Raw genomic sequence first — 25,939 nt, forward strand, 5'->3', positions numbered from 1 at the left:
TAGCAACACATGGTAGCTAACAATGAAACACCTTCTTAAACCATTTCTAGGTGCTCTCCTTAAAAATATGGGAACGAATGAACAGGAAGAGAAAATCCGGCAAGAAAAGCTAACGTGGAAAATCTACTGCTCTTCCTGAATTAAAAAAAAAAATCACCTACCTTCCCTCTCCCCATGATTTAAAGAGTAGCAAACAATGAGCGTCTTTTAATATTCTTTAGAAATAGTTCGCTCTTCCCACATTGTCTACCTTAATTGGAAACTTTTAAGAAATTTAGTTATTTAACTATCCAAATTACTGAACTCAGCTCCTTCCTGAGGTTCTGTAGTAGAAAAAAAATTCATCCCTAACATCCCAAGATATAACACAAGGAAAGAGCTTATTCTCATCCCTTGTTTACAACCACCAAGACAGTAAATTATGCTGTCACAACAACTCCTTCTCCACTTTACAAATCCTCTAGATACTCCTTATCACATGACAAACCACATACCCACTCACAGCTCTAAGACCAAATATTTTTTAAAGAAAATGTGTTTACAAGACCCTAAACCCAGATTATACACACAGTATAATCTCTTTCACTTTAATTTAAGGTACATGAGCAGATAAGCAACACCAAGAATATAATTGATAGCCAGACCTATTTATCTCCATAAGATACATTCTGAGCTACTGAATTCCCCATTAATAGTCTCCAGCTCTTGAGCTAAAAGTGTGTACTTGGAAAGACCCAAATGTATTTCTTAAATGTGTCAGTCAATCAACATTTCAATTATTTGTCCTAAGTGTCACTTACTTTGTCCATTATATGGAGTTCCTCCATAAAAACAAGCTACTGTCAGCTTCCTTGTGATGTCCTTGAAATCTTTGGCAACCTGATTTGCCAGCTCTCTTGTTGGACAAAGGACTAGAACCTACATAGAAGAAAGACAAATAGATGTTCTCTCAGCATGGTTTCTGCCAAGAAATCACTAGACTTCTAATCATCGATTTAGACCTGACCATTTACAAAATTAAAATAAAAAAATCTAGTTTAAATAGTCACTTAAGCAAAGGTTGGAGAAACACGCTGCTTGAGCCTCATGTAACATCATTAAACTCCTTCAAAACATACTCATTTGGGACAGGCTAACTTCTTTTTAAATTGGGTAGGAGATACTTAAATCTTACTTAAGTTTAGCTCCTGAACAGATCAGAAGCTACAAGCCTCCCTCTACAAGGTTGCTGTTTGAGTACAAGACTGAAGGATCTGGGTAATACAAGGCTTTTACACCCGCTCAGTAATGACCCACAGTCCTGTGAGAAGATGTAAGGAAGAGCCATCAGCTGTCCCTTGGCTTCCCTGTGACTCAGATGTTCCACCTGCAGAGCTGTGTTCAGTGCTAAAACACATCCCTGCAGAAGCACCCAAGGAATTCTCTCTCCAGTACACAGGCTTCACTGCAGGCATGTAACTAATTCAGCTTAACATGAGATGGAAGTACTGCTCTCAAACCTGGCATCAGTGGCTTCACAAAAGGAACCTTAAAATCTTTATCCTGGTACCCATTACCAAAAAAGCAAATAGTAGTGTATTATGGTAGAGTGAGGCCTGAAATCTTTTTGAAGGCTCCCTGAAAGCTTTCCTTTCCTTAAAGGACTGCCAAATCTAGGGACAGCATTCTCAGTCAGCCAGCCAACATGATGGGCAGACGCATCTAAAACTGCTAGTACTACTTTTGGAATGCACCTCAGGTAATCTATGAGAAGGGTGACAAGATGAAATAAACTGACAGAAATTATTAATGGGGACACCATGAGCCTTGGCCTATCTCGTTTAGGAGGCATCATAAGAGTTCAGAGAAAAACCACACGAGGTTTTTAAACCACACTGGAAGAATGCACACAGATCATAACGAATCTGCATTCTCTGGAGCAGAAGCTTCAACATTTGGTGGTGGCCCTTGTGAAAACTAAGTCTGTTTTTAAAACCACCCACTGTTTACATGTTTAAAAAAAAAAAGCCTGTTTAAGTAGACAGCTTTTATCAAGCTGTCAAGTTACCATTAGTAACTAATCTATTCCTAATCTGGGAGAAAAACAAGCACCCAGTAACCTGTGGCCCTGTGGGGTGACTGAACAAAACTGCAGAGGAACACGTGGCACACCTGTGGTTTCGGTCTCCCTGTGGCAGAACAAGGAACTGACAAGTGGGTAGAGCTGTCGTGCTCTGCACTGAGCAGAGGCTGTGAGGCAGCACAGGGCACAGGCAAAGCCCAGTGAACACAGATTTCAAACAACCTTTAATGTGGGTTGGCTTATCCCTGCACAAACCTGAAGAACTTCCCCAGTGGGTTAAAATCTGAATCACTGGGACGCAGGACAAAGCGAAACGAGCATTCTACCTCGGCACAGTTACCTTGGGTGGACGGCCTCTTCTTCTTTCCTGGGACTCTCCCTGAAGCTTTTCAATTAAGGGAATGGCAAAAGAGAATGTTTTTCCTGTTCCAGTTCGTGCCTGAGCAATGACATCTTTGCCAGAATACACTGGGTTGAAGGTCTTCACTTGCACAGGAAACAGGTACGTCACTCCTCGAGCTGTGACAATTGCAAGAGATTTCCTTAATATGATCATTTTACAGGTGTTCTTTCATACTCTTCAGTGGAAGTTATTCCAATCAGCATTTCCATCAACTCTAAGTCAGGATTATATCATCACCTCCACCAATTTATTTATTACAGGGGTCATCTGCAAAGTGCCCTGAGTCTGTCCATTTTATTCTACTTCATATCACCACACACAGTACCAGCTGGGACAGATGAAATTATCAGCCTTTATGGGAGACTTTGAGGACTGTGCCTTTATTTTTGTAATAGTCCCCAGCTATCCATGAAAACCTATTCGTTTCAAATCTCAAAACCTCTTCCATTCTTCTCTTAATTCATACTAAGTCATGTACAACCTAACATCAAAGATACTAAATATAACTGGTTTTCCTTTATTCACAACAACATAACCTTTAATTGAAAAATTCTCACACATCACTAATTTTTTCCCCTTAGCTTATGTCATTTAGAATTCTACTGTAAAGGCTGAGCTGGGCAACACTGCAAACAGAAAAGTCTGTGTTCCAAGGTGTATGCAGAGCAGGCAATCCCTGTCTCCTGCACAGTGCCCCTGCTTGCATATGCACGAGAAGAGCACACCTCAGAGATCACTGGTCCAGTATGTTGGGCATAAAAACACATGACAGAGATCACTGAGGTTCTTTTTTTACCTTGAAGAAGCTGGACAGTTTCTTTGGAAATAGAAAAATTGGAGAAAGCCCCCTCTTTCTGTTCGCCAGTCAGCTCCTGTTGGGTAAAGAATAATTTGGGTAAGATTCCACATGAGTATCAAGTGACTGTCAGTAAATCCAAGGTAACAGCACAGGCACTGGTGTCACACGCTTCAGTGACAGCATCCCAGCTAAAGGCCTTTCTTTGATTTACCATCATACCTTGAAGTTGGACAAAGTTAGCAAGCAATCTGTAAGTGGAGACTGTTTCATCTCTAACAGCATAGTAAATGCAAAACACCCAAACCAAAACTCTGAAAACTCTGAATTAGAATGGTAGAATATCCTTAGTTGGAAGGCACCCACAAGGATCACCAAGTGCAACTCCTGGCTCTGCACAGAACACCCCAACACTCATATCTAACGATGCTGAATCATATCAAAGCTCCATCTCACTGCAACCTGTCTGTCCGACAAAGCTGACAGACTGCTGAAGTGACGAAACTCTGGTGCACTGATCTGGAACTTCAGGACTTTCTTAACTCAAAATTTTTGCAAATAATCAACGGAATGGACAATTCAAGAAGCTTTAAACCCTGATAATTTACAGCACTTTCAGCTGATTGGGAGGGGGGGAAAGGATAACCCATTCTAAATCTGGCCTTGTTGCAAGACAGGAGTTGAAAGCTGCACACACCACTTAACTAAACCAAATCGCTGGCTTTACCTGCTCCTGCTCACTCTCACTCTCGCTGTCACTTGACGTCTCACTAGAACTGCTCTGCCGGCTCTTGCGGGAGGATTTGCTGCTTAAGGAAGACAATTTCGGTTTCTCCAGGCTTTCTTCTCTCGCATGACCGTTCTGTTTACTGACAGTCTTCGACTTCTTAACTTTCGGGGCATAAACTGCCTCATCCGATTCCTCGCTTTCATCTGTCGGAGCCTTCCCCCTCTGAAACTTGTCCCGGCGTTTAGATTTCTTCTCTTTTTTCTCCTTCTGGCAAGGCACAGAGCAAATGAAAACACGCGCTCGTGGATCCAAGGACAGGGAACAGGGAAGAGGGCGCGGAACAGTTAAACCTTGGAGCGCACGTTCTAGTTACTGCCGAGGGGGGGAACAGGTAGAGGGCAACAGCCCCCGCCCGCCGCCGAGCAGAGGCGCGTTCCCCCCACGAGGCGCCCGGGCCCCAGCGCTCGGGGGAAGCGCTCCGTGGGCTCCCGCCGGGCCCAGCACGTGCGGCGGGGCCGCGGCCTGGCCCACCCGCGCACGTGGCGCCCGGCCCCGGTCCGGCCCGCGGCCCCGCCGTGCCTCCCGCGCCCGGCCCACGGCACGGGCGGCGCGGGGCGGCCGCCGCCCGAGGCCAGGCCCGCCGGGCACCGGCTCCAGCGCGCGGCGGCGGCCAGGCCGCTCCCGGAGCCCTTCCCCGGTACCTTGTGCCGCCGGCGACCGCTCTCCAGGGCCGCCTCCGTGTCCATGGAGCAGTCGGAGCCCGACTCGGCCCCGCTGCCGCTGCCGCACCGCGTGGCCTCGGGCATCGCCGCCGCTCCGCCACGCCGCGCTCCGCACCCGCCGCGCGCCAGCCGCGCCTCACGCTCCGAGCGGCCGCCGCGCCCACAGCCAATCGCCGGCCGATCCGGCGGCGCGGGGGAGGGGCCTCTCCACCCGACAGCCAATCGCCCGCGGTCCCCTCGGCGGGACCACAATTCCCGGCGTGCCCCGGGGGACAACGGGCAGACTCCAAGCCCCGGCGGCCCCCGCGCGCCCTGAGGGCGCGGCCGCCATGACGGGCCGCCATGAGGAGTCGGCCCGGCTCCTGCGGTCCTCCCAGCGCCGCCTCACAGAACCCGCCCGCAACCACAGCTCCGCCAGCTTTACAACCCCGTGACTTTTAGTTTCCGTAACTATCGCAGACACGTGTTCGGTAGCGAAGAGCCTAACGTAGGGAACGGCAGAATGACCAAATGCCTCTAAGACCTTAAAAGGACCACACGCCTGTGGTGGTCAGCTGATGATGACCAGACCACAGTCTGGTCGTACCTACAGGGAAAAATCGGGTTTAAGAAGTCAAAATGAGTCTTACGAGCTGTGGAGGGATCCTGCCGGCCGCCAGGGTGTCGATTTCTCAAGGAAAGAGGTGTTTGGGAGCAGAGCAGGGCTTCTCCCAAAGCAGTGAGAGTGACCTGCCCTGTCGTCTCCTGCACCAGCACGTTTTCATTTGCAAAGACCAAATCCTGCTTGCCAGATACAAACACACCAAGTAGATCGAGGAGCACAGCTGAGAGCTCTGCAGGATGCAGTGAGAGAACCTTGGGATTGCAGCAATTTTTGTAGTAACCAGGTGCGTGTCTAGTTCGTTTGCTTTGCACACTTCAGGGAAGATGAAGTGTGCTCTCATTCCTGTGCCACAAGTAGGAAACCCATTCCAGAATTATAGTGTAAAACAGCCCTGTCCAACTGCAGTTCCTACTAGAGCAACACAAACCCTTTCCAGGTCAGTTGTGTGGTCTGAATGAAGGATGCCAGTTCTCATTTTTATTATCGCAGGGACACAAAGAATAATTAAAGGCGAGTGCAAACAAAATACACACGAGCTCTCCAAATACTACGGTCAAAAGTCTGATCTAACAGCTTTGATTTAGAGACTGATGTGACTGACTGCATTTACAGGATGATTACCTTGTTACAGAGGGAAACTTTACAAAGCTCATTAAAAAAGAATCAGGTATTCATGACCAGGGTTAGATGTAGGGGGGAATTTTGTTGCAATTGTCCTTCTGCTTGTCCTCCTCTTCACGTTATTATTTATGCTTTTAGAATTTTGCAGGAAGCTTCATCTTCTTTTCAGTCCACCTAAAATAATAGAATTATTAGAGGTCAGACCACATTCCAGGAACTGAGTTGGCCTAGCTTCTGGTGCCACAGGTGGCATCCGTACAAACAGTAAAAATGACCCTCTGAAATATATTTTCGTAAAGATTTCAAGTTTTACTCATGTATTACTCATGTCCAAGTAATATGCAGGGAGTGTGTTTGAAAGAGTGCACAGCCAAAAGCTGCTTAAGGGAAAATTTAAAAATCAACAGAATTTCCTTAGAAACTGTAGTATGTGATTTGTTTCTTCAAATACTGGCTTTTTAAGGTGACAGTACACATCTAATGAAGACTCAAATGGTTTAAATAAATACCAGTCATTAAAGATATTAATATGTGTTGCTATTAAAAAAAAATGATGTGATTTTTGCCCTCAGCAATTTTTAACGTATGTTCTAGCCAACTTAGTTAACAGTTTTGTAGGCCTTCTCCACATACAACTCTATGAAAAATTGTTTCATACCAACTTGCTTTCCATTAAGGGATTTTTCAAGCACAGTTACAGGCAAAATGTACACTGTGAAAGGAAGCAGAAGCTTGTAGTTCAGGCAGTGTACACATTCTTCTGTCAATTGTGAGCAAGTCAAATGGTGTTTTCTACTTTAAATTTGGATTAGACACCTCTCTCTATACAGCACCTTTTATTCTTCATCTACAGCTGCAGAAACTTGAACAGTATCTGCAATGTAATATGGCAACATCTCTGTGAGCTGAACCTGCCTTCTAGCAGGAGTTTATCAAACACTGTGTTTAACACTGAGTTTATCAAACACTATGTTTCTTAACGTCTCTGCCCTTGGCCATCTCCACCTGCAAGGCAGAGCTCATGTTTTCTTGCCTCATGCAAAGTATTAACAGCAGCATTTGTCTAAATGATTTAGGGAGAATGTCCTTGTAAAAAACTGTACAGTTTGAGTATTTCTGGGTCATAACACTGAAGTTTTCAAAGATAATAATTATTTTGTTTTTGGGGAAGGGGGGGGTTATGATTTACAGCAATATTTCTGCCTAAATCTGATGGTCAATTTGAAGATAAACCAAACTTAGTTTCATGTGTTTTCTTACCTTGGGGAGTCAATTCCACTGTCTCCTGTAATGCTGGGGCTTTCTGTCCCTTCTGAGTGTTTCTGTCCTGAGATCACAGAACATGTGTTCTTAAAAACCAGCTCTTTTTTTCCCAGAGGGTTTCCCGTTTCTTTGCTCTGGGAGCCCAAAGCACAGCATACCACTCCTCCTCCTCCCACCTCAGGGGGGAAGTTGTGCCCGGTGTCAGCATCTGAGTGAGCCTCGGCAGCGAGGCAGGAACCTGCCACAGCTGGGGCCTTCCCACCCTCAGGGAGGCCTGTTCCTTCAGCCTTTCTGTGACCTCTCGGAAGAACCTGACTGCACAACCAGCTTTCTTCTGTGAAGTCTGGTTTGGGGTGCTCTTTGAAGCCATCTGTTGACTCTGCAAAGCTACCGCTTCCCTTACATTCATGCTCTCCGGAGTCACACTTATTAACAGTTGTGTTGTACTGGGTGGGACAGTTACTAACCTTCCAGGATTTTAGGGACACAGCTGCACTCCAGTCTCTTGTGTCTGGAAAGGCATGGCCAGGAGGCAGGGGATGATATGGCTCACGGCCCTCAGAACTGTCATCCAGACATAACAGGTTACAGGTGTCCCCATCGGGTGTCCCCATTTGGTTCTGAAGGAGGCAGTTGTCAGTAAATCCCTCACTTTCCAGATTCATTGCCCCGTGATGGCTGGCACAGTCATAGTTAAATATAAACTCACTCTTTTTATCAGTCTTTTTTCTGTATTTCACGCCATTTTTTTTGACCAGGTTAACATTGGCTGTATAATTTGAAAGATGGACATTTTTAAATTCATTTGCTGTTTGATCTAATAACTCACGTACAGTGACAGCTTTGCCTCTGCAACGCTCATCTTTCAGACAGAATGAAAGCTTTGTGACTTCTTTGCACACACCACTATGTTCAGTGTAGAAGCAAGGGGACTTTTTAATATCCCCAGGACTTTTTTTTAGCGTTCTTCCATAGGTGTTTTCTTCAGAACTATTACTCTCCAGAAAGTGTTTACTTTTATTGTCTATTTGCAGGTTACCGCCTTGCAGACAGCTACAGTTTTCACTTACGCTGTCTTTCTGGAGTTGGAGGCAGGACCTGTGAGCCTGGGGTGGGTGGTTTTGCTTAGCTCTGTCAGCCAGCTGCCCAGTTTTGTAGCCAGGGGGTTTCCAGGAGGCTGAGGGCTGTGGCCTGTGTGAAGCCCTTCCTTGACCCCTTGTCCGGCTCTTCAGGTGCCTGTTGACACCTCGGTACCCCCGCGCGTAGAAGCTGCGTCTCCACGGCAGAGCCGGGAAAGGATTCGTAATCTGCTTTTTATAGAACACAGAGGACTGCACTGCTGCAGCAGGGGGCTCTTGGTTTCTGACAGACGGTGAAAGGCTCTCTTCCACTTCCACATTTGGGGATGTCAGCTCCTGTATGGGGGATTTCCTGCTGCTTCTGCTGATCTGCTTCTCTTTCTTTGATTTGGTTTTCCTGGTGCGTTTTGCTGTTTTACTCTGTGCCTTTTGAATACAATCCTTTGAAAGATGGTTTTGCCTGACTACTGACACTTCAGCTGAGGTACCATTACTGATGTATTTTTTCTCTTTCCTGATGTATTTTTTCTGCTCCTCGAGCTTCTGCATTAATATTGTGTGTTTAATCAAATTATCAACGGTAAGAGTAGGGTTAATACGCTTGATGATTTCATGTTCTATATCACGTGGAATATTGTCCAAGTCATCTTCATCCCTGACTGGCCACTCCCTGGGAGGAAACTGGGCTGAAAAAGTGGAGTACTCCTTCTTGTGTTTTTCTTTTTTGGAAAAACTTCTCCAGAAAAGGCCAAGGCCAAACCTTTTGCTTTTCAGTTTTGCTTTCACAGATGTCAGGGATTTGCTGGTGTCCCAGGAATGATTTTCAGCAGATGTGCAGATCTCTTGAGTTTCAATTGAAGGCTTCAATTCACTGCAGTCTTTCTTTCCCTCTCCCTTAGGTTCATGGTTCACTAGCTGCCAGTGTCTTTGTTCACAGAGCATATTTTGGACAGGGAAACAATGGCAGGATCTGTAACAGGATGCTGTAGGAATGTTTTCTTTCACTAGGTTTGCACAGTGCTTAATGTTTACCAGATAAGTGATGGAAGGTGATGAACAGCAACACCTGTCCTCCACCAGGACCCTTCTGTTGTCTTCTGTGGTCTTATTGGTGATAAAGTATGTGTTGGGAGTCACAATGAAGTATCCTTCTCCCGTATGATAGATCTTCCTTTCCTTAATTAGAGTGCCAAGGATATTATATAAGATACTGTGGGAGGGAACTGCAATGCCTACAACGAAGAGACAGATATTTCAAAATAGAAATAAGCTTTCAAATAAAACGGGTGCTGGCCAAAAAATTACTTACATACAACAGACCTGGAAGGAACTGCACATGAAATACCCAAAGCCTTTAGGGAAAGGTCAGCTGTGTTTCTGGCTGTCACTGCAGCACTGCTGGGAGAGAGCTCAATGTGTTCTCCTCAAATAAGCAAGGGTGTTCTCTTTGTGTCTGTCAGGGTATGATATTTGTGAGAGAGACCTTCTGCCAGGTGCAGAGCAAACAATGTCTTGTTCAAAGCATTTCCATCCTGGCATGTTATTCAACAATTACTTTTACCACTCTCTCTGAAGCTTCTGGTATAATTTGGTCAGATGACAATTTATTACCTCACTGAGACTGGTCTCAGCTACTGGTTTTCCATCAGGTGTCACAGTCTCAGAGTCCTTAGTCTAGTCACAGCTGATCTCCTGCCACGGGAATAAAAACTTCCAGCAAGGTGAAAATACAGCAAGAAATACATTGAGTCCCTACAAACTTTGAGAGTGCTACCGCTGGGTGACCTAAAAAAGCTACCTTGTGCTTGTCTCAGTGCACATGTGGACTACATCATGTTCCTGGCAGGGGTCTGGGCCAATTTGTGGGGTTGCACTGACATTTTTCCCACTGGTATGAATGCCTAGCAGATCAGCCTGTAACATTTACAGAGTTGTAAGGTTAAGAGGACTCAAAAGAAGCAGCTCAGTATCTAACAAAGGAGCCTCCTGAGGGGGCCATACTGAGCCTTTATGAAGTCTCACATGCAATAACACTTCAGTATTGCAGACCTGAGGGAAACTGAACATTTTTCAGATGTAAAGAAAATGGAGCATTTAAGGGAAGTGGCTGCTACCCCATCAGAAGAAAAGGACCAAAGCTCATTTATTGGAAGTAATTTGCTTTCAGGAAGGAGGGGGCTGGAATTTGACCAACAACCCCAAATTCGAGGCTGATTATATTTTTTGGTAGCAAACACCTACCCAGTCCCTTTGCAGTCAAAGTCAGCTGTGTTCCTGTCTCCCCCAAAGGAGGACTTGGAGTCTCTGGGATCTGACACACAGTCTAAATACTTCTATGCTTTCCCACTCTCTAGAAAGGACATACTCTCAACATGCTACTGCATTCAATTCCCTCTTATTCTCAGAGAAGATTTATTAAATAAAGGGGAAAGGATTACATTCCAGACAGTGCTGGTGACACTCACAGATAGAGGAATTTCTACATTCCTGTATTCTCTCAGTTGCCTGTTCATTTATATTCCTTCCTCTTGCCAGCTTTGCTTGTGAACATTCAATGATCCCTTGTCCAATATCAGAAACTCAAGCTTGATGATACAGCCACTTTCAAAAGGAGGGAGAAACAAACATGTTACCTGGATAATTTTTCACTAATTGCTCTGCTAAAGTTTCCTGTGTCACCATCACATGGTCTGCATTCATGTCTGATATGGTACAGCATATTCCTTCTGCCAGAGAAATGGAGCATGACTGCAAGAGAGGATTCATGAGGCAGGGGTCACATCACCTGAAAGAGAAGAAAAGTATTTGAATGGAACAGTGTTCCATTTTTTCTATTAGCTGTGACAGATTTTCACTGGAAATTTCTTGTGTTGTCTCAGAGCACCTTATCCTCAGCTGATTTTCTTCAGCAAGCTACTTGGCAATAATTTTCAGAGAAGGGAAGTGGTGGTAGCACCTCTCAAGAGCCTCTGTAATGAAGGAAACAGAAGGTTGCCTCAAGCACATTGGTTTGTTTGGCATTAAATTCCATCCAAAGCCATAATTTACATTAACAAACAAGGAGCTGAGAGAGAATTATTTCTGATGACTGCTGACTTTTTAGATGACTGCCTACATGTTCAACCGTGCAGAACCTATATTTCTTGAAGTAGCTAATGAAAAAAGGTTGACATCCAATACTCTAAGTAAAAAATCTTTTCACCAAGTCAGAACACAAGGAAAAAAATTGCCAGTAACAGGCTTTGTCCCCTACCTACCACGTGAAATTAAATAGAAATGGTAAAATTCCACTTTTAGACTGGGCTCTAGAACTAGAGATTACCTAGGAGACTGGGCAGAGAGCAAAAACTTATTATAACTGCTTGCATCTTTTAGGCTACATCACCATCTCTCCTGTAAGAGACAGAAACATTGTCCCTGTTATGCATGATGAAAGCAGGAGCTTGGGGGGGCTGAGAGCTGGCTCAGCTTCCCCAGGAATTCTGCAACCCCTGCCCAGAGGACTGGAGAAGGTCCTAGTCCTGCACCCCAGCACAGGTAAACCCTTCCCTCTCCCCTTCACAAGACGGCAGGGCCAGCAAGGACAAGCCCAGCAAGAGCTTCTCACACAGCACCAGGAAACAATGGAGCTGAAATAAGTATTGTCCCGGAAAGTTGTTGATGGACTCACCTGAGGTCTGTGCACACAGCGAGACAGTGACTGCAGGCACCTTCCCAGACAAAACCCCAAACTTTTCTTTATTTTAGTGACAGCAACGGTGTGTTCCCATGCCAGGTGCTGCACAGAGAGCCTCTGGGTGTGCTGGAGCAGGCACAAGGCAGTGGGGACTCCTGCTCATGAGGCAAACCCCAGCTTTAAACGCTGACAGGAATGTTGCCGCGAGAAAGAAGTAACATTTTAGATTAAGTCACGTTCCTGTTTAACCAAACCGCGGTTGTCTATTGATGGTGTTGTAATCAGATATTTATCCTTCGGGCAGAAAACTACAACACAACCATTTTTCCGAGTAAATGAAAACACAACAGTGCTTTGAAGAGCTTAAACTGCTCTTGACCTTTGTTTTACAGCTGCTGCTATATTCAACAAAAAGCACTCGGAACAAAAATCCTGGCATACAGTTTTCTCAGTGATGTTGCTAGGAAACTCCCTGAAGGTGCAGAAACCATGGCAAGCTCTCTCTTTGTATGGGAAAGGCCATCAGCGTTCAGGAATGATTCCTGTGAATGGTTTGCTGTCTGAAGTTTCTGCTGTAGGCACACCCTGCTGCCGGTTTGTTCCTGCAGAGCACCAGACTGCTGAGGAGTAAATGCCAAGTGTAGTCAAAATATATTCGTTATCTTTATCATTATCTTGCTGCCATTGTCTATGTCTGTCTCACAACCTCAAATCCAATGTCTCCATTCAGGGAAGGCTGTTTCAGAATAATATTTAAAACAAAGCATTAAGCAAAAGCCAGCTTGATAACTGAAGGAAGAAAAAAAAAATCTGAAAATCACACAAGTCTAAAATGATTGTTGCAGCTCAATAGTGCACACGTGCTAACAACATGAATATTAGATATCACTCCCTCCTGACTTTGAAATCAAATCCAAAATAGTGAAAGCAAGAATTAGATCACTGGCAACATTGATAAGCAGTGTGGGAAAAGGCCCAGCAGCACCTACAAGTGTCTATCAAGTTCTGATTAAAAACTGGTGTTTAGTGTCCATAGCTAAATAACCATTGTTGCACCTCAAATGGTCTCCCAGGTTTGTTGGAAATACATAAAGGCTGCATCCCTTAGATCTGCGCACGGAGCAGTCTAAAGGATTTCTGGAAGTTTTGTCTCATAGGCCCGAGGGACCATCACCAGAATTCCAGGCTCATTGAAGCTCCTTCGGATGTGTCCTTTTCCAGCTCAAAAAGCCCCTGCAGAATCCCCTGCCCCCTTCCCTACACAAATCACCTGATGACAACCATCTTCCTGCTTTCTCCATAGCCTTAGGAAGGCCTTGCTTGCACGTGTGTGCAACATACCTGTCAGCAGTCCAGGAACTGGTTTAAAGCTGTTTAAAACTGACATGGTTTAAATCCACCACCGTTCCCTTTCAGCTCCCAGCTCCTGCAGAATCCATTAACCAAGGGCAATCCAGGCAGCTCACAGCATTCAGGTGTTGTTATCCTTCAGCCTATTCAAACTCTGCTCATTACCCGGACACCTAAAACCCAACAATGCCCTTTTGGAGCACTTATCAGTCACAGTCATCTGTAATGTGAGTGTTGGGTAACAAAGCTCAGGCACAGAAAAGCCTCTGGGTATTCTTGAGGAGCACAAAGTGATTTTTTGTTCCATCTCTGTAATGTGAGCGTTACCGTTTTTCACCGAGTTGTTTAACAGTTGCAGAATTTTTGCATCTTCCGTCTCTTAAAAAAATTACATACAAGGCAAGTTTTATCTGGGTGAAAACCAGGTCAGATCTGGGGAAATGAACAGAGAGGCATTTATTACAACAGCACTCAATTTACTTCTTAAAAGTTCAGATAAACTATTTAGAGGAAAATAAAGGGCTAGGAGTAAATCCATTCCTGGAAAAAAACCCCAAATGCAAATCAAGAAAAAAAAAAGGTCTGTTGAGGCAGAGAAGACACAGCATGTGGAAATAGAGGATTGTGTTTTCTGTACTGTAGCTGGACAAATCTATCTTGGAATTGATTATACAGAAGATGCCACAGATCCTGTGCCTCTCTGCATGAGAGCCCTGGCATGTTTGATGTAATTCGCTTTTTGTAGAATTGCACCAGGAAAACCATAAGCAAGCCCAGTTCTGCTACAACTGCAAGGCTTCTGCTTTTCAAAAGAATAGGGCATGTCACAGTCACATTTTATAGTAAAAATCACATGTTAGAGTTAAACAGTTTTAAGGAACAAAATGTTAATAAGAACATCATAGAATGTTGGGAACTGTAGCAAAACCCTTTTCAAACATTAATGAAGATTTTACAAGATGTAACCTTATTAAAGAATAAAATTTCTATGCAAATTATAAAGACAGTTAAGATTAAAACATTTTCAGTTTTAAATATATAACAGAGAAACTATTTGGGTATGAATGCTGTGTACCAAATCCTGTTTTTCAGAAACATCCTTTTACTGAAGCAAAGAGTAAATAGTTCAATTGCATCGGAACTGTCAAATCTTGTACCACTTTTAATCTGTTACTGAAACCAACACAAGCTCTCAGGAACAGGCAAACAATGTCTGTTGTTTGGTTATTTTGTACAACTCTCAAAGAGAGAAACAAAACAATTCAGTGTCAGTTCGGATCACCAACACTACTTCAGTTGACATCAAAGCAGAAGCTACAAACATATCAAAATGTCAGATTTCTGTCCCTACTGATTCCTGCAAGAACAGACACTCCTAAATCAGCACAGTTAGGCAAAAAATGCCCAGTTCTTACAGTTCCCAACAGTGATGTCCTTATTAACTTTCTATTCCTTAAAACTCAGAGGATGATGCCAGGCAACCTGATAAAAAATAACCCAAACAAAAAACAATCACTTTTTCTGCCTTCCCAACAACACCCACTTTAGTCACAACTGCCAATGTCAGGAACTTCTGAAGATACGACCTGTAAGTGCTTTCTGAGACTCCTAGCCAAGAGCCATTGAATCCTTACTCTAATCTTAGGGCTGATGGCCCCCTCAGCCATAATTCCTTTCACCAGTGACTATAAACCCCACAAGCAGATATGGTGAAAACAGAGCAAGATTCAGGGAGAAAGGCAAGAGCTCTCTCCTGCCACCTCTGTTCAGGTGCCCGATAGGAACAAGTTACACAGCAGACACCAGCGTGTTCGGGGTGGTGCCGTTTTCCTTAAACCCAGCACAGTGGGAAACGAGCCAAACCCTACAGACAAGTCTGCCTTTGGGGCACCAACTGCACAACTGGCAGGGAAATTCAGCTGTGAGCAACAGCCTGATAATTATTTCTGATGTACTTCAGCATGCTGAGAGCTTCTAGGTCAATTCACAGATGGCATTGAACAGAAGCAGCACAGCTGATGGCAGGGAAGGTCATCTTTAACCATTTCAGCATTCAGTGTCAGGCTTGATCATAAAAGACAGATGGATTCAAAAGCTTTGTTGCAAGGAGATACAAATAATTCAAAATTAAACAGTCCCAAGCAAGTTGCAAAATCGTGAATGACCACCATGGGGCCAAACAACAGAACAGGAATAAAGAAGTCACTGGCAATGTCTCTGGCTCCTTTAACTGTCCTTAGTTGCTGCTGTGCACTCCTACAGGAATTTGACATCTTTTCCACTTGGCCTGGTCCAAAAAAATCCCCTTCACAACCCTGGCATCACTCCACTAACACAGCTCTGCCTTTTCCTTGCTCCCAGCTGTGTCTTCTCTTCTGCAATAAATCTCAGACATCCCAATAGCTCTTTAATGTCCCAGCCTCCATTCCAAGCAGCGAGCAGTGCTGGGGGTTGGTTGGGTACTTACCTATACAGTGAGGGACTCACTACAAAAACATCAGGACTAAGCTGTGCATTCCTGTACCTGTAGAGCTAAAGGTCAGCTCCAACTGCTCAGTATTCCCAGGGCTTCCTCCTTTGCCTGGAAATGTGCCGTCACATAAGAGGCAGCCACGAAAAGTATACTGTATCAAGCTACAGTCTTAGCAGTAAGATAAACCTATGGCCATGTTCCCCCTCCCTAGAATGGACCAAAATTCACTTTGCACACTCCCTGTCTTCAGTTCACATCTACCCCAGCCAAGGGAAGTCACACACTCGTCTTTCAGAGGAACAGCACCCACAGAGCTGCTCAAAAGAGGACAGGACTCCCTGCAGAGGGTTTCCAGCAAATCGTGACAGCTATTGTGTGCAACTCACTCCCAGGCAACACCAGCCCAAACCTCATCCTCTGCAGAAGCAGCTGCCAGAGAACTTGCACAGTTTTAGCTTCTCTTGGACCCAGCCCCTGGCCTGGAGTGAGGGCAGGAGCTCTGATCTTGTTACAGGACAAATCCCACTGCAGGGAGGGTTTTCATTCAGCTGAGAACAAAGCTTTAATGGTGTATGGGCAACTTCACACCTGCCTGGGAACTCAGGATGTTGATGGATGTGCACGGCCACTTTTCCTTCCACTCTCCCTGAGTGGATATCCAGCTATAAAGATGTTCCCTATGCTAGAAAGTAAGTTTCTGTACCCTTTCATTAGGCTGGAATTTATGGTCCAGAGGGGAAAAAACAAACCAAAACGAAGAACCAGTTTAAAAATGAAAAACAGCATCTTTACCACCATAAGAGATCGCAGAGGAGTTGTTTGGACACTGCAGATTAAACAGTCCTAGTTTGGACTCCAGGACTTAAGTCCACAGTTCCCAAACCTTTTTCCATGAAAGCCAACAGGCATCCCTTGGAACAGGAGAGGTTCAGACTGGCATAAGGAAATCCTCTGCACCTTTAAGGGCAGCACAGCTATGCAGCAAGTTTTCCAAGCTGTGAGGGAACAAAGCCCAGAGCAACTGCCCTGACCCCAAAGCTGATCCTGCTTTGAGCAGGAGGTGGGATAGGCTCCCAGGAATAAAGGAGTCATCTGGTTTGGTTGGACATGGGTACCTGTGCCTCTCACAGCCCCTCTCCCCTCCCACCTCAGCCACCCTGCTTTCAGTGACCCAAAGCAAGGGCACTTTTGATGAGCTCTTACTTTAACTGGGGTTACACCAAGTTAAAGTAAAGGTTGCACTTACTTCATGCCATGCAAAACAGCATCCATATGGGAAAACTCTTGGGTTTTCTTCAACTCTTAAATAAATAGCTACTGTATTCATAATTTTTTTTCCCATGACTGAACTCCACATGCTTGTGCTCATTGTCAAAGCTGGCGCTCTCCACAGTGGTGGAGTGGACGTGTCCTAAAGCAAGATGAACTACAGAAAAAGCTAAAACTAGCCTTGAAATGAAGTCTCTAATTCTGAAACTGTATCAAAGGCCGCAGCAAAAGCATCACTAATTAATCCAATTTATTTCATTAACTACATAATATTAATGCAAACTGTTGTCTTTTCTGACTTAAACAGAGAAAAAATTAGCCCTGCTTAAATTACCCTCACCCTAAAAGAGCATTAAGGCAGTTAAGATCTGCCTTTCAGGATTCAAGGTGCAAGGATTCAAAAGACTGAGGATATAGCACAGTTCAGCCTATTTTCTTGACTTTTTTCTCACTTGAAAGAAAACAGCAAAAGCTTTTACTACTGAAAATCTTCAGCCCCGAGAAACACACAGTACACATCAGGTTCTTCACAACTAATCTGGTTAGAGATTATTTTTAGAAAAAATTCAGAGTAAATCGAACTGAATGGAGCTTATTACAAAAAAAAATTATACACTTTTGTTCAGTGGTACTTGTAAACAGACTACTTGCTGGAGTATGAAAAAAACCTGCATGCACAAATGCTTTTAGAGATGACACCTTTCAGGGAATTCAGTCTGAGCAGATCTGTTAAACACACCAGGATTTTGTAGAATGTCACAGCCCCTTGTACCTTGCTGCTGTGAGTTCAATCAGCAGTTTGAATAGAACACTTAGGGCAAGTGCAACAAATATTCTACTAAGAGAGGGCTTTTATAATACAGGATCAATAACTTAGTAAGAATTTTATATGGAAATGCATTAAATGTGCAGGGGTATCATCACACCTGAAGTAACTGGTAAGGGCTGAATGCCAGCTAAAATTAGGCACTAAACATTATGAAATAATGTAAGTTTTACACAGTCATTACACAGATAGAATTAAATAATTAAGCAAATAATAGATAGATAAAAAGGTCTTTCAAAGAGCACAAGCGTTTTCTTCCTTTTTTCCTCCTGAAAATACATCAACAGAGTCGCCACTGGAACTGTGATAACCAGGAAAACCCAGTCACAACAGAATATGCAACTTAGCAAGTTCTGAAACAGGTACCTTACGGAAAATAACCTGAAGAGTAATGTTTGAGGATAAAACAATTAAAAACTCAAATTGTTCTTCTGTGTTTGGCAGCCTACACACAGCAGTGTAAAACAAAGCACTGTTTTAAGTCATCCACTCTTTTCAGGTCTGATAAAAATAAAAAGACACAGAATTCTAAATAATCCCAAACAGTTCAGTGTGAAGCATGACCACATGCTGTGAGTTACACTTCACTGAAGCCAGAACCATTGAAGTACAAAATTATTCTCCTTTGACTTGCAAACCTACATCCCTGTTTGTGGGACAGGATGAAAGACACTGGAAGAAAGGGACTCCAAAAGAAAGGAATCCCATGAGGCACATCCCCAGCCTCATCAGGATTGTGTGTTCCTGCGTGTGACCACAGCAACGACAAACCTGTGTGACCACAAACAACATCCACTCCAGAGTCCTGACCTTTTGTAGGCCCAACAGAAACCAGCTACTCACAAGGCCATCACTTCCTCTGTAGCTTCTTTGGCCATGCAGCAGAACCATGCTGATCCCGACATTAACTGCTGTGAAAAAATTTAAACTACCGAAGTGAAAACAAATCTGTCCTAAGAGCTAGTCAGGTCCCCTTTGTGAAGGAATTTGTGTCTCATTTTAAGCAGCGTTGAGAATTGCCTAGAAGTAGGAAATGCTCAAGTACTCAGTTGCAGGTGAACTCCAGGTGTACCTGGCACAGGTGGCCCTTCAGAACTGTTGCTGGAAGTTGGCACAAACGTGCAGAGCAGCTCAGCATGAGAGACCTCCCCAGCCGTGCCCGCAGAACGAACACTGTAATTACACCTGGAGTCATCACGCAGGAACAAAGAGAACTGCCCAAAACTGCCCCTCCCGCCTTGAAAGGGAATTACAGCTCATAAATGCAATGGCAGTTTTGCTCCTTGCTCCTCAAGCTGAACCTCCTCAGGAGATTCAATGCCACCCCTCTCCTAACAGGGGGATTCTGTCTGAATATCAAATCAACATTAAACCCCCCCAAAATCAAGGCGCTTCAGGGACTCTCTCTGCCCATTTTTTAGCTGCTTCTCTGAGCACTTCTCCTAAGTTCTGTGGGATACTCACACAAAGAAAAGTGAGGAGCCAGACCTGTCAGATCACTCTGCCAAATGCACAAAACAATTCCTCGTCTGATCTCATTCCAGTTCGATCCATACCTATAGCAAAAACGGATAAAACTTGGCACTTCACAGGAAACTGCTGTCCTTTCATTGTCACTCTTCAATAGGATATTTTGCAAGTGGATAAATTTCCAACCTGCAGCCTCGGCCTAAGTGGAAAGGGCAGGGCTTTCTTAGCTTTCCTTGTGAATAATTTGTAGCCCTGCAACAGAGATGCTGAACCGTCAGCAAATTCAGCCCCTGAAGGCTAAGCAAAAATGTTTCATTTCGATATTTTCTCTTCTACTCAATAGGAACCACAAAAAGGGAGTCAGGCCGTTCAGGCACAAGGAAAATGCTGCTGTCAGGAGAGAAGGCAGGCTGGGATCACATCACCATCACGAGCTGGTGATGACCAAGGACAACAAGCAAGCAGCTACTGAAATACATTCCCCTGGACAATCACCCCAGTTTCTCTCGACAAAGGCTCTGGAGGTCAGTGCCCTCAAATCGAGTATTTGCAATAGTACCTAATCTCAGCTGAGAGTCCCCCGCTCCCCGCTCCCCTCCCAGCACCTGCCCTGCATGGATCCCCCCAGGCTGGGCAGGAAAGGTAGGAGGGAGCAGTTTGCCCCTAGTTTGGTGAACAATTGACTGAGCAACTCAGCTAAGCACAGGAGATGGTCCCACAGAGAGATATTAGCATTCTGACTGTTTGCTCAGTTACCAGATCAAGAGGAAAAGTGTTTTAAATGAGGCCCTGCTTCACCCTCTGAGGGAGATCTTAATTACTGTGATTTTCTCTTCCTCCCTCCCCCCCCCTCCCCATTTCCCCAGGAGAACATAAAAGCTCCTACCAGTCCTGGGTGTACCACACCCTCCATGAGATTACTATCAGAAGGGAAGAGAAAGACATTTTGGATTTTATCTGGGAATAAATACAGCAGGGCAGTTTGTGTTATTTATAAGCTTTTGGGACTGAATTTTCCCTTAATTTGATTAAAGTTCTGGTGCCCAATATCAGTGATGGTGTAGTCTGTTCTCTAAAGTTAGGATGTCCCATGTCCCAATGTGTTTCTCTAGAACAAACTTCCTTTGAACTGCTGAGATAAAGAGTAACACAACGATCTGTGGGACCACGGGTGTCTTCTGATGAGGAGCCATAGCCAGGAAAGCTCTTTGAGATACAGCAGTGAGGAGTTCTCATTATTGCAAACAGTAACATGAGGGCAGGTAGATTAAAAATACAGTCACATCTTTCTCTGTGTAAGCTAAAAACAGCAAATGTAATACCACTGACTTCATTTTTAAATATTGTCAATTCCTTTAAAAAAAACCCAAAACCCAACAAAACATTGTCCCTTACATTTCAGTTGTTTAGTTGTATTTTCTAGAGCAAAACACATATAAGAAATGGGAGAAAAGTCATCCAGAGAAGAAAACGGCCATTATGGTAACTTTTGGAAGAGAACGCACAGAATGCATCCATTTTAATCAGAAAATTACCTAACTAAAGACATGCAAATTAAAAATTCGTTTCAGTTAGGCTTCCAGAAAGGGAAGTAAACTCATGAAAACATGGCTTCAACATCGATTGTCTGAAAAAGTGAAATTCCCAGAGAGAAGCGAGAGAACTCTAACTCTGGGTGTAACTGCAGCAAGAGGCAGGATGACAGGGGAAATAACCTAATTAATCTCCCAAAGTAATTTACATTTGTATTCAACCAGCCATGCTATGCAGCAGAAAAAAGGTTACTAGGAAGCAAGGAGGTAAAACCCAAAGGAATTAAGCTCTCTAAATCATCCCCAGGGAACCAGCAGTAACCATCACTTTTCATCAGTGATACAAAAGTTAACTAGAGCAAGAGAGAATCATTCCCAATGTACCTAGAGATGTTGCTGCTTTTTAGATGAGACCAGTAAGTAAAACACTGTTCTTCCTTAAAATACCTCTTTTGGAATGAGTTGAGGTCAGCAGGCTCAGGGAAGATGAGCTCCAGCTGGAGCAGATGTTACCAGTTTGGTGAAGTTATCAGAGTGCCCAAGAAATGAGACTGAATGAAGAAATCAATTTTCTAGTCAGAAAATGGGGCTGCAACAGGGAGTGGCTATTCTATACAAATTATTGGGAAAGAAAGGTAAATACTAGAAAGAGGAAAAAAAAAACTTACGTGATTTAAGCTTAACCAGGTAAGAGAAACATACAGAGGTTGAGCTGGCCAAGGACAACACAGGCTAGACACCAGAAATTTTCCTGTTAAAGTTTTTGAAACAGATCATTGCTCAGGTTTTCAAAAAATTGATAATTTTTTTTGCTTTGAGAAAGAATTAAAAACTGCTAAAGCTCGGTCACACAGGAGCAACGTCCCGGGATGCTCCGCAGGACCAAGGGTAAAATTCAAGGTTAATGACCCCAACATACCGAAATCTGCACACACACCCCCCCCGACCGCAGCTGCAAACAGCAAAGGGATTTACTGACCAAAACCAGTGCCCTGAGGGACAACTGGAGAGTTGTGAGGCAGCAGTCAATACCAGGAGCAGAAATTTCATCTGCTCTGCTTCTGACCCACCGTTATTTTTATGCTGGTGGGTGTGTTCTGCAGCCACCTTTCAGAGGACTTTCGTGGCAAATTTGCATTAAGAGCACCCGATAATCCCGTTGTACTTTACCTATAGACCAAGCCCTTCCTTGCAGGCCCCATTAGGCTGCAGAGGTCACTAGAAGAACAATTAATCGAACGTGAACTAACCGCAGGTAGCAAATTAAAATGATGCCTAAATATTCACCACTGTGAATTAGTTAAAATTACCAAAAAAACCTTGCCTCGGTTGTTTGTCGTTGTTATAGACCTGTAACAGACCTGAGAGATCTGAGTGCACGTTCTCTGTGTATCCCATGGACGTCAATACATTCAAATTAAGTGCCGCGGGAAACAAGTCAGTGCTACATGTCATCTGCAAAATTCTCATCTTCTAAATTTCTGATGTGAATAGCTACATGTTTAAGGTAGCAACTAGAATGTGTCTGAGCTTAATTTCTTCTTTTCCACATGATCTTCCATCCTTTTAACTTTTATAAATTTTTAGAAAAGATTTAACAGAGTACTTGGTAGGGCTGGGTTTTGTTTTTCGGGGGGGGGATATTTTCCAGAGGAATTAGGACTCGAAGCAGGTGCTGACTGCAGGCGATCCCATCCGCATTAGGGGATCAGTGCCTTCCCTCCCGACACCGTCACCCACCCGCGGGGCTCGGGCCCTCCGCCTTTACCTTCTCCGGGAGCAGCAGCTCTGTGGCTCTTCCTCACAGGAATCTTTGTGCTGACACCATCCAGAACATCCAGCCCCAGAGTTCTTTCCTTTCATCTTTGCTTTCAAAACATCCACGAAGAATTAAACTAATTTAGTCTTCCCCTGGTTAGGAACTCACCTCCCCGTTCACTGCAGTGCCAGTCTCGGACGCGTTATATGCAGCCCCTTCCTCCAGGGAACACGACCCGCGGCCAAACACCGAAACCACGCAGCACACCTGCTTCTGCCACGCTGTCCCTAAATGCCGAGTGCCCCTTCTCGGGATGCAGTGCCTCACCGGGGCACCACTGGCTCCACTTCAGACCCGGCCTGCGCCAGCGTCCGAGGCTGTGCCTCCGGACAAAGCTGTGCTGGCGATGCCCTGCTTGCTCCCGCTTTTCCAGCAGCCCGAGTTGTGCCTGCCGGGATTTACACCGCTGGTCCCCAAATGCCACAGGCAGGAGCTCCCTGCCCTGAGAGGGGGGTTGGTACTTCAGCTGCTGCGGCAGCTCAGGCCACTCTGCTGGAACCAGCTCTGCGAGCACCGAGGGGCTCCCGTCGGGACGAGAACAGAGTCCCGCTGAAAGCAAGTAACTCCAGGGGCACTGGAGGGCTCCAGCTAAGACTTCTCCGAGACAAAAGCCTCCCTCTCCTCTCGCCCAGAACCACGGCTCTTGCCCTGTCTCGGGTTACACTTACACGAAGCGCTGCGGAGCTGGCACAGGGGCACCGGTGCAGAGGCCCCGGCCATGCTTTAGCCCTGCCCTTTACGTTTTCCACAGCACTTGCAAAGCTCGTTCTGTGCTGCAGAGCATCCCCTCATTCACTGGGAAAAATCCCTCAGAAGAGGTAAGCTCTGCTCTGCTTGCTTTAGAACCTGGGGATCACAGAGGGATTTTGTGTTCAATTCAGGGCGTTCTTTAGGGAATTTTTGTAGGTTCTTAAATTGCCTGTTGCATTAGAATAATTTTTTTCCCCCAACCATCTTCATTGAAAATAAGACCTCAAGTGGATTCGTTTTCCTTTACTTTAAAACACGTCAGGTAACAGAATGAATCCATTGCTCAGAACATCTGCACAGCCACCCCTTATCAATCCTACTTATTCTGACCCACTGCTACCCAAAGATCAGGCTACAAATTCTGGTTTTGTCCATGGATCACCATTACTGTACATTATTGTATTACCCCCCAAATCCCCTTTTGTGCTGTCCATCATTACATGCCCAAATCAGAAGACTGAAAATGCTGACTGCACATTCTTTGCAAGCATCTTACTGGATCCCATAGATAGTCTGAAGACTTATAAATGTGCTGCCACCCATATGTGTCCTCGTACTAAAGATCATCTATTTTTCCTCTATATACAGTATATATAATGAAAACACCACCACCCCCCTCCTCCTCCAAAGAAAAAAAAAAAACAAACAAAACAAAACCCACCAAAACCAAAAAAAGGTTACTAGCTTGATTTCAGTAAGGACATTAAGGCAGAAAAATCAGGTTCAGTATTGGTAAGCAGCTAATCCTCACTTTCATCTGTTTAAGTCACATTATACATGGCTGCCTTATATCAGAGGAGATACTTGACAAGTATAACCTTTTCTCTATTTACAAATACTCTTAAGTTGCTTTTGGAAACCCTTCCCCAAGATTTTACTACTTATAACACAAATGTTCTAACAGTTACATTTAATATTATGTACTTAATATTTTAACCCGCTTGAACAGTACTTTGGTAAAACAAGGCATCAGGAGACAAGATGAAAAGGCAAGTCTTTCATGGGAGATGCAGTGTAACCCTTGTGAAACAGGCAGGAGTCTTTCCAGAGGGTTAAGAGAACTTCCAAAATTCTGGTTTCTTATTAGAGCCAAGCTGAAAGTGTTAACAACCCATCTCCCCACACAGCACACCCATTATACTTCCAAGGAAAGTTGCCTGTGCTCCTTTAACTGGTCCTCTGCACACATGCAGTGGATGTTTCACAGTCAGTGAGGTTGGTCTGCAATGACAGGTGTTTTTTGAGAGCAGCATTGCAAGGTACTTCCACCTCCAACTGCACAGTTCTACAACACTACAGGTGGCAGCAATTTCTGCTTTTCCAGATGCTGATCTGCTGGCTGCCATCCAGCCCTGCTAAAAAGGGACCAAAAAGGAAGGCTGCCGTTCTCCAGCTGTTCCTGCCCCTTGCATGACAAAACAGGAATGGAACTGGATGACTTTGCATCAGGAAAACCAGAAAGATTTAAGCAGTACAGGGAAAAAAACCCAACAGACAAACAAATTCTCCTGTATACCACTAAAAAGGTTGCAAGCAAATAATAAAGCAAATTAGGACTTGAAAAATATCTGCTGAAAAGCTGAGTGGAGGGAGTTCAGGCTGGAATTCTTTGCAGTTCTTCCTCCTCTCCCCTCTGGTGGGAAAACACTGGAAGTTTTGAGAGCTGAGTAGAAGTATTCATTATTTATGCCATTTTTCTTGTCACACTACACAGCAATATCCAAACCCCAGCTGAATTTCTACTTGACCCATTTCTGCTTTCTGGAAAATACCAGACTGTGCTACCTACATGTTTTGCAATCTACTGCTGGCTGGAAGACTCAATCACTCAAAATGAATAATTTTAGCTTTTATATTTTTAAATATAAACTGAACTGAACAAATGCATTCAAGGTAAGAACCTCACCTGAGTACACAAAAATTACAGAGGAGCAAGAGAAAAACCACGTTTTGTGCACATTTCTGGTAAAACTGTCAGTGGAAGTTAACTGTGTTACATAAGTCCAAACAGATATTCATACAGCACATTACTCAGCAGAAAGATGGACTGGAAACCAATCCTCTCTCTCAAAGCATTAAAGTTAAAACATTGAAAAAACAGTTATGTTAAAGGACTAGGCTTTATAATGTTAGACACAGAAACAATTGTAAGAGCTGGATCTGTGGAAACCTGCAGCCACCAGACAGAAAATTCCAACTTCTCCATTGTTGACTTCAGGGCACCCCAGGCTGAGCCAGAGGACACCGGACAAAGCAAGAGCTGGGAAGTCACTGTGCAATCCAGAGGTCACTGAGCAGCAGCGCCCAGGCACCAGGCACTGGGTGAGTCACAAAACACTGGGTGTGTTCAGCATGGTAGGACATGCAGCACTGCTGGCAGCAGCTCCACTTCCTGTGTGCAATCCTCACCCTCCCCAGAAACCTGGCAGAAATTCCCTGTTGGTCCACTTGCCACTGCTGCTGTGCAGCAATGAAACTACAGACTTGTGCCTTT

General features: G+C 44.5%; 2 protein-coding genes and 1 long non-coding RNA gene across 8 annotated transcripts in view; 1 reads left to right on the plus strand and 2 right to left on the minus strand.

The window, feature by feature from the left end:
* LOC108502801 (nucleolar RNA helicase 2-like) overlaps positions 1-4,816 on the minus strand; it is a 25,692-nt gene extending 20,876 nt beyond the window's left edge. The window contains exons 1-5 of one of the 2 annotated variants that reach the window (XM_017826135.1): positions 4,693-4,816; positions 3,989-4,255; positions 3,262-3,337; positions 2,403-2,581; positions 801-918 (exon numbers count right to left, since the gene is read on the minus strand). In XM_017826135.1, the coding sequence (XP_017681624.1) occupies positions 801-918; positions 2,403-2,581; positions 3,262-3,337; positions 3,989-4,255; positions 4,693-4,797 (745 nt within the window). In that variant the 5' untranslated portion in view covers positions 4,798-4,816. Of the gene's footprint in view, positions 1-800; positions 919-2,402; positions 2,582-3,261; positions 3,338-3,988; positions 4,259-4,692 lie in introns of both variants that reach the window. The other variant, XM_017826134.1, reaches the window with a different exon arrangement.
* Positions 4,817-5,029: 213 nt separating this feature from the next.
* On the plus strand, positions 5,030-25,762 carry LOC108502777. Of its 2 annotated transcripts, XR_001876600.1 has the most exons (4): positions 5,030-5,600; positions 19,688-19,868; positions 20,457-20,565; positions 25,664-25,730. It is a non-coding gene; the product is annotated as an uncharacterized LOC108502777 (long non-coding RNA). The 2 variants fall into 2 exon arrangements; XR_001876599.1 differs by lacking the exon at positions 20,457-20,565 and having other exon boundaries at positions 25,664-25,762.
* On the minus strand, positions 5,833-22,911 carry STOX1 (storkhead box 1). 4 transcript variants are annotated; one of them, XM_017826068.1, is made up of 5 exons: positions 11,951-12,375; positions 10,914-11,065; positions 7,669-9,512; positions 7,199-7,265; positions 5,833-6,112 (listed from the first exon to the last, which is right to left on the minus strand). In XM_017826068.1, the coding sequence occupies exons 2-5, from the start codon at positions 11,044-11,046 to the stop codon at positions 6,093-6,095; spliced, it is 2,064 nt and encodes a 687-aa protein (XP_017681557.1). In that variant the 5' UTR covers positions 11,047-11,065; positions 11,951-12,375; the 3' UTR covers positions 5,833-6,092. The 4 variants fall into 4 exon arrangements, with proteins under 4 accessions (XP_017681557.1, XP_017681555.1, XP_017681554.1 ...); XM_017826066.1 differs by lacking the exon at positions 11,951-12,375 and adding an exon at positions 22,804-22,911 and having other exon boundaries at positions 7,199-9,512; XM_017826065.1 differs by having other exon boundaries at positions 7,199-9,512.
* Positions 25,763-25,939: the final 177 nt, after the last annotated feature.

Source organism: Lepidothrix coronata, unplaced genomic scaffold, assembly GCF_001604755.1.
Source record: "Lepidothrix coronata isolate B3197 unplaced genomic scaffold, Lepidothrix_coronata-1.0 Scaffold124, whole genome shotgun sequence".
In the NCBI taxonomy this organism is placed as follows: domain Eukaryota; kingdom Metazoa; phylum Chordata; class Aves; order Passeriformes; family Pipridae; genus Lepidothrix; species Lepidothrix coronata.

What these genes read in the sequence shown, in the direction of transcription:
- STOX1 (XM_017826066.1), bottom strand. Translation starts at nt 11,046, where the DNA reads ATGAATCCTCTCTTGCAGTCATGCTCCATTTCTCTGGCAGAAGGAATA. An exon ending in ATTAGTGAAAAATTATCCAG is followed by an intron (nt 9,513 to 10,913) that starts GTAACATGTTTG and finishes TCTTCGTTGTAG; the next exon opens with GCATTGCAGTTCCCTCCCAC. An exon ending in AGTGGAATTGACTCCCCAAG is followed by an intron (nt 6,113 to 7,198) that starts GTAAGAAAACAC and finishes CTATTATTTTAG; the next exon opens with GTGGACTGAAAAGAAGATGA.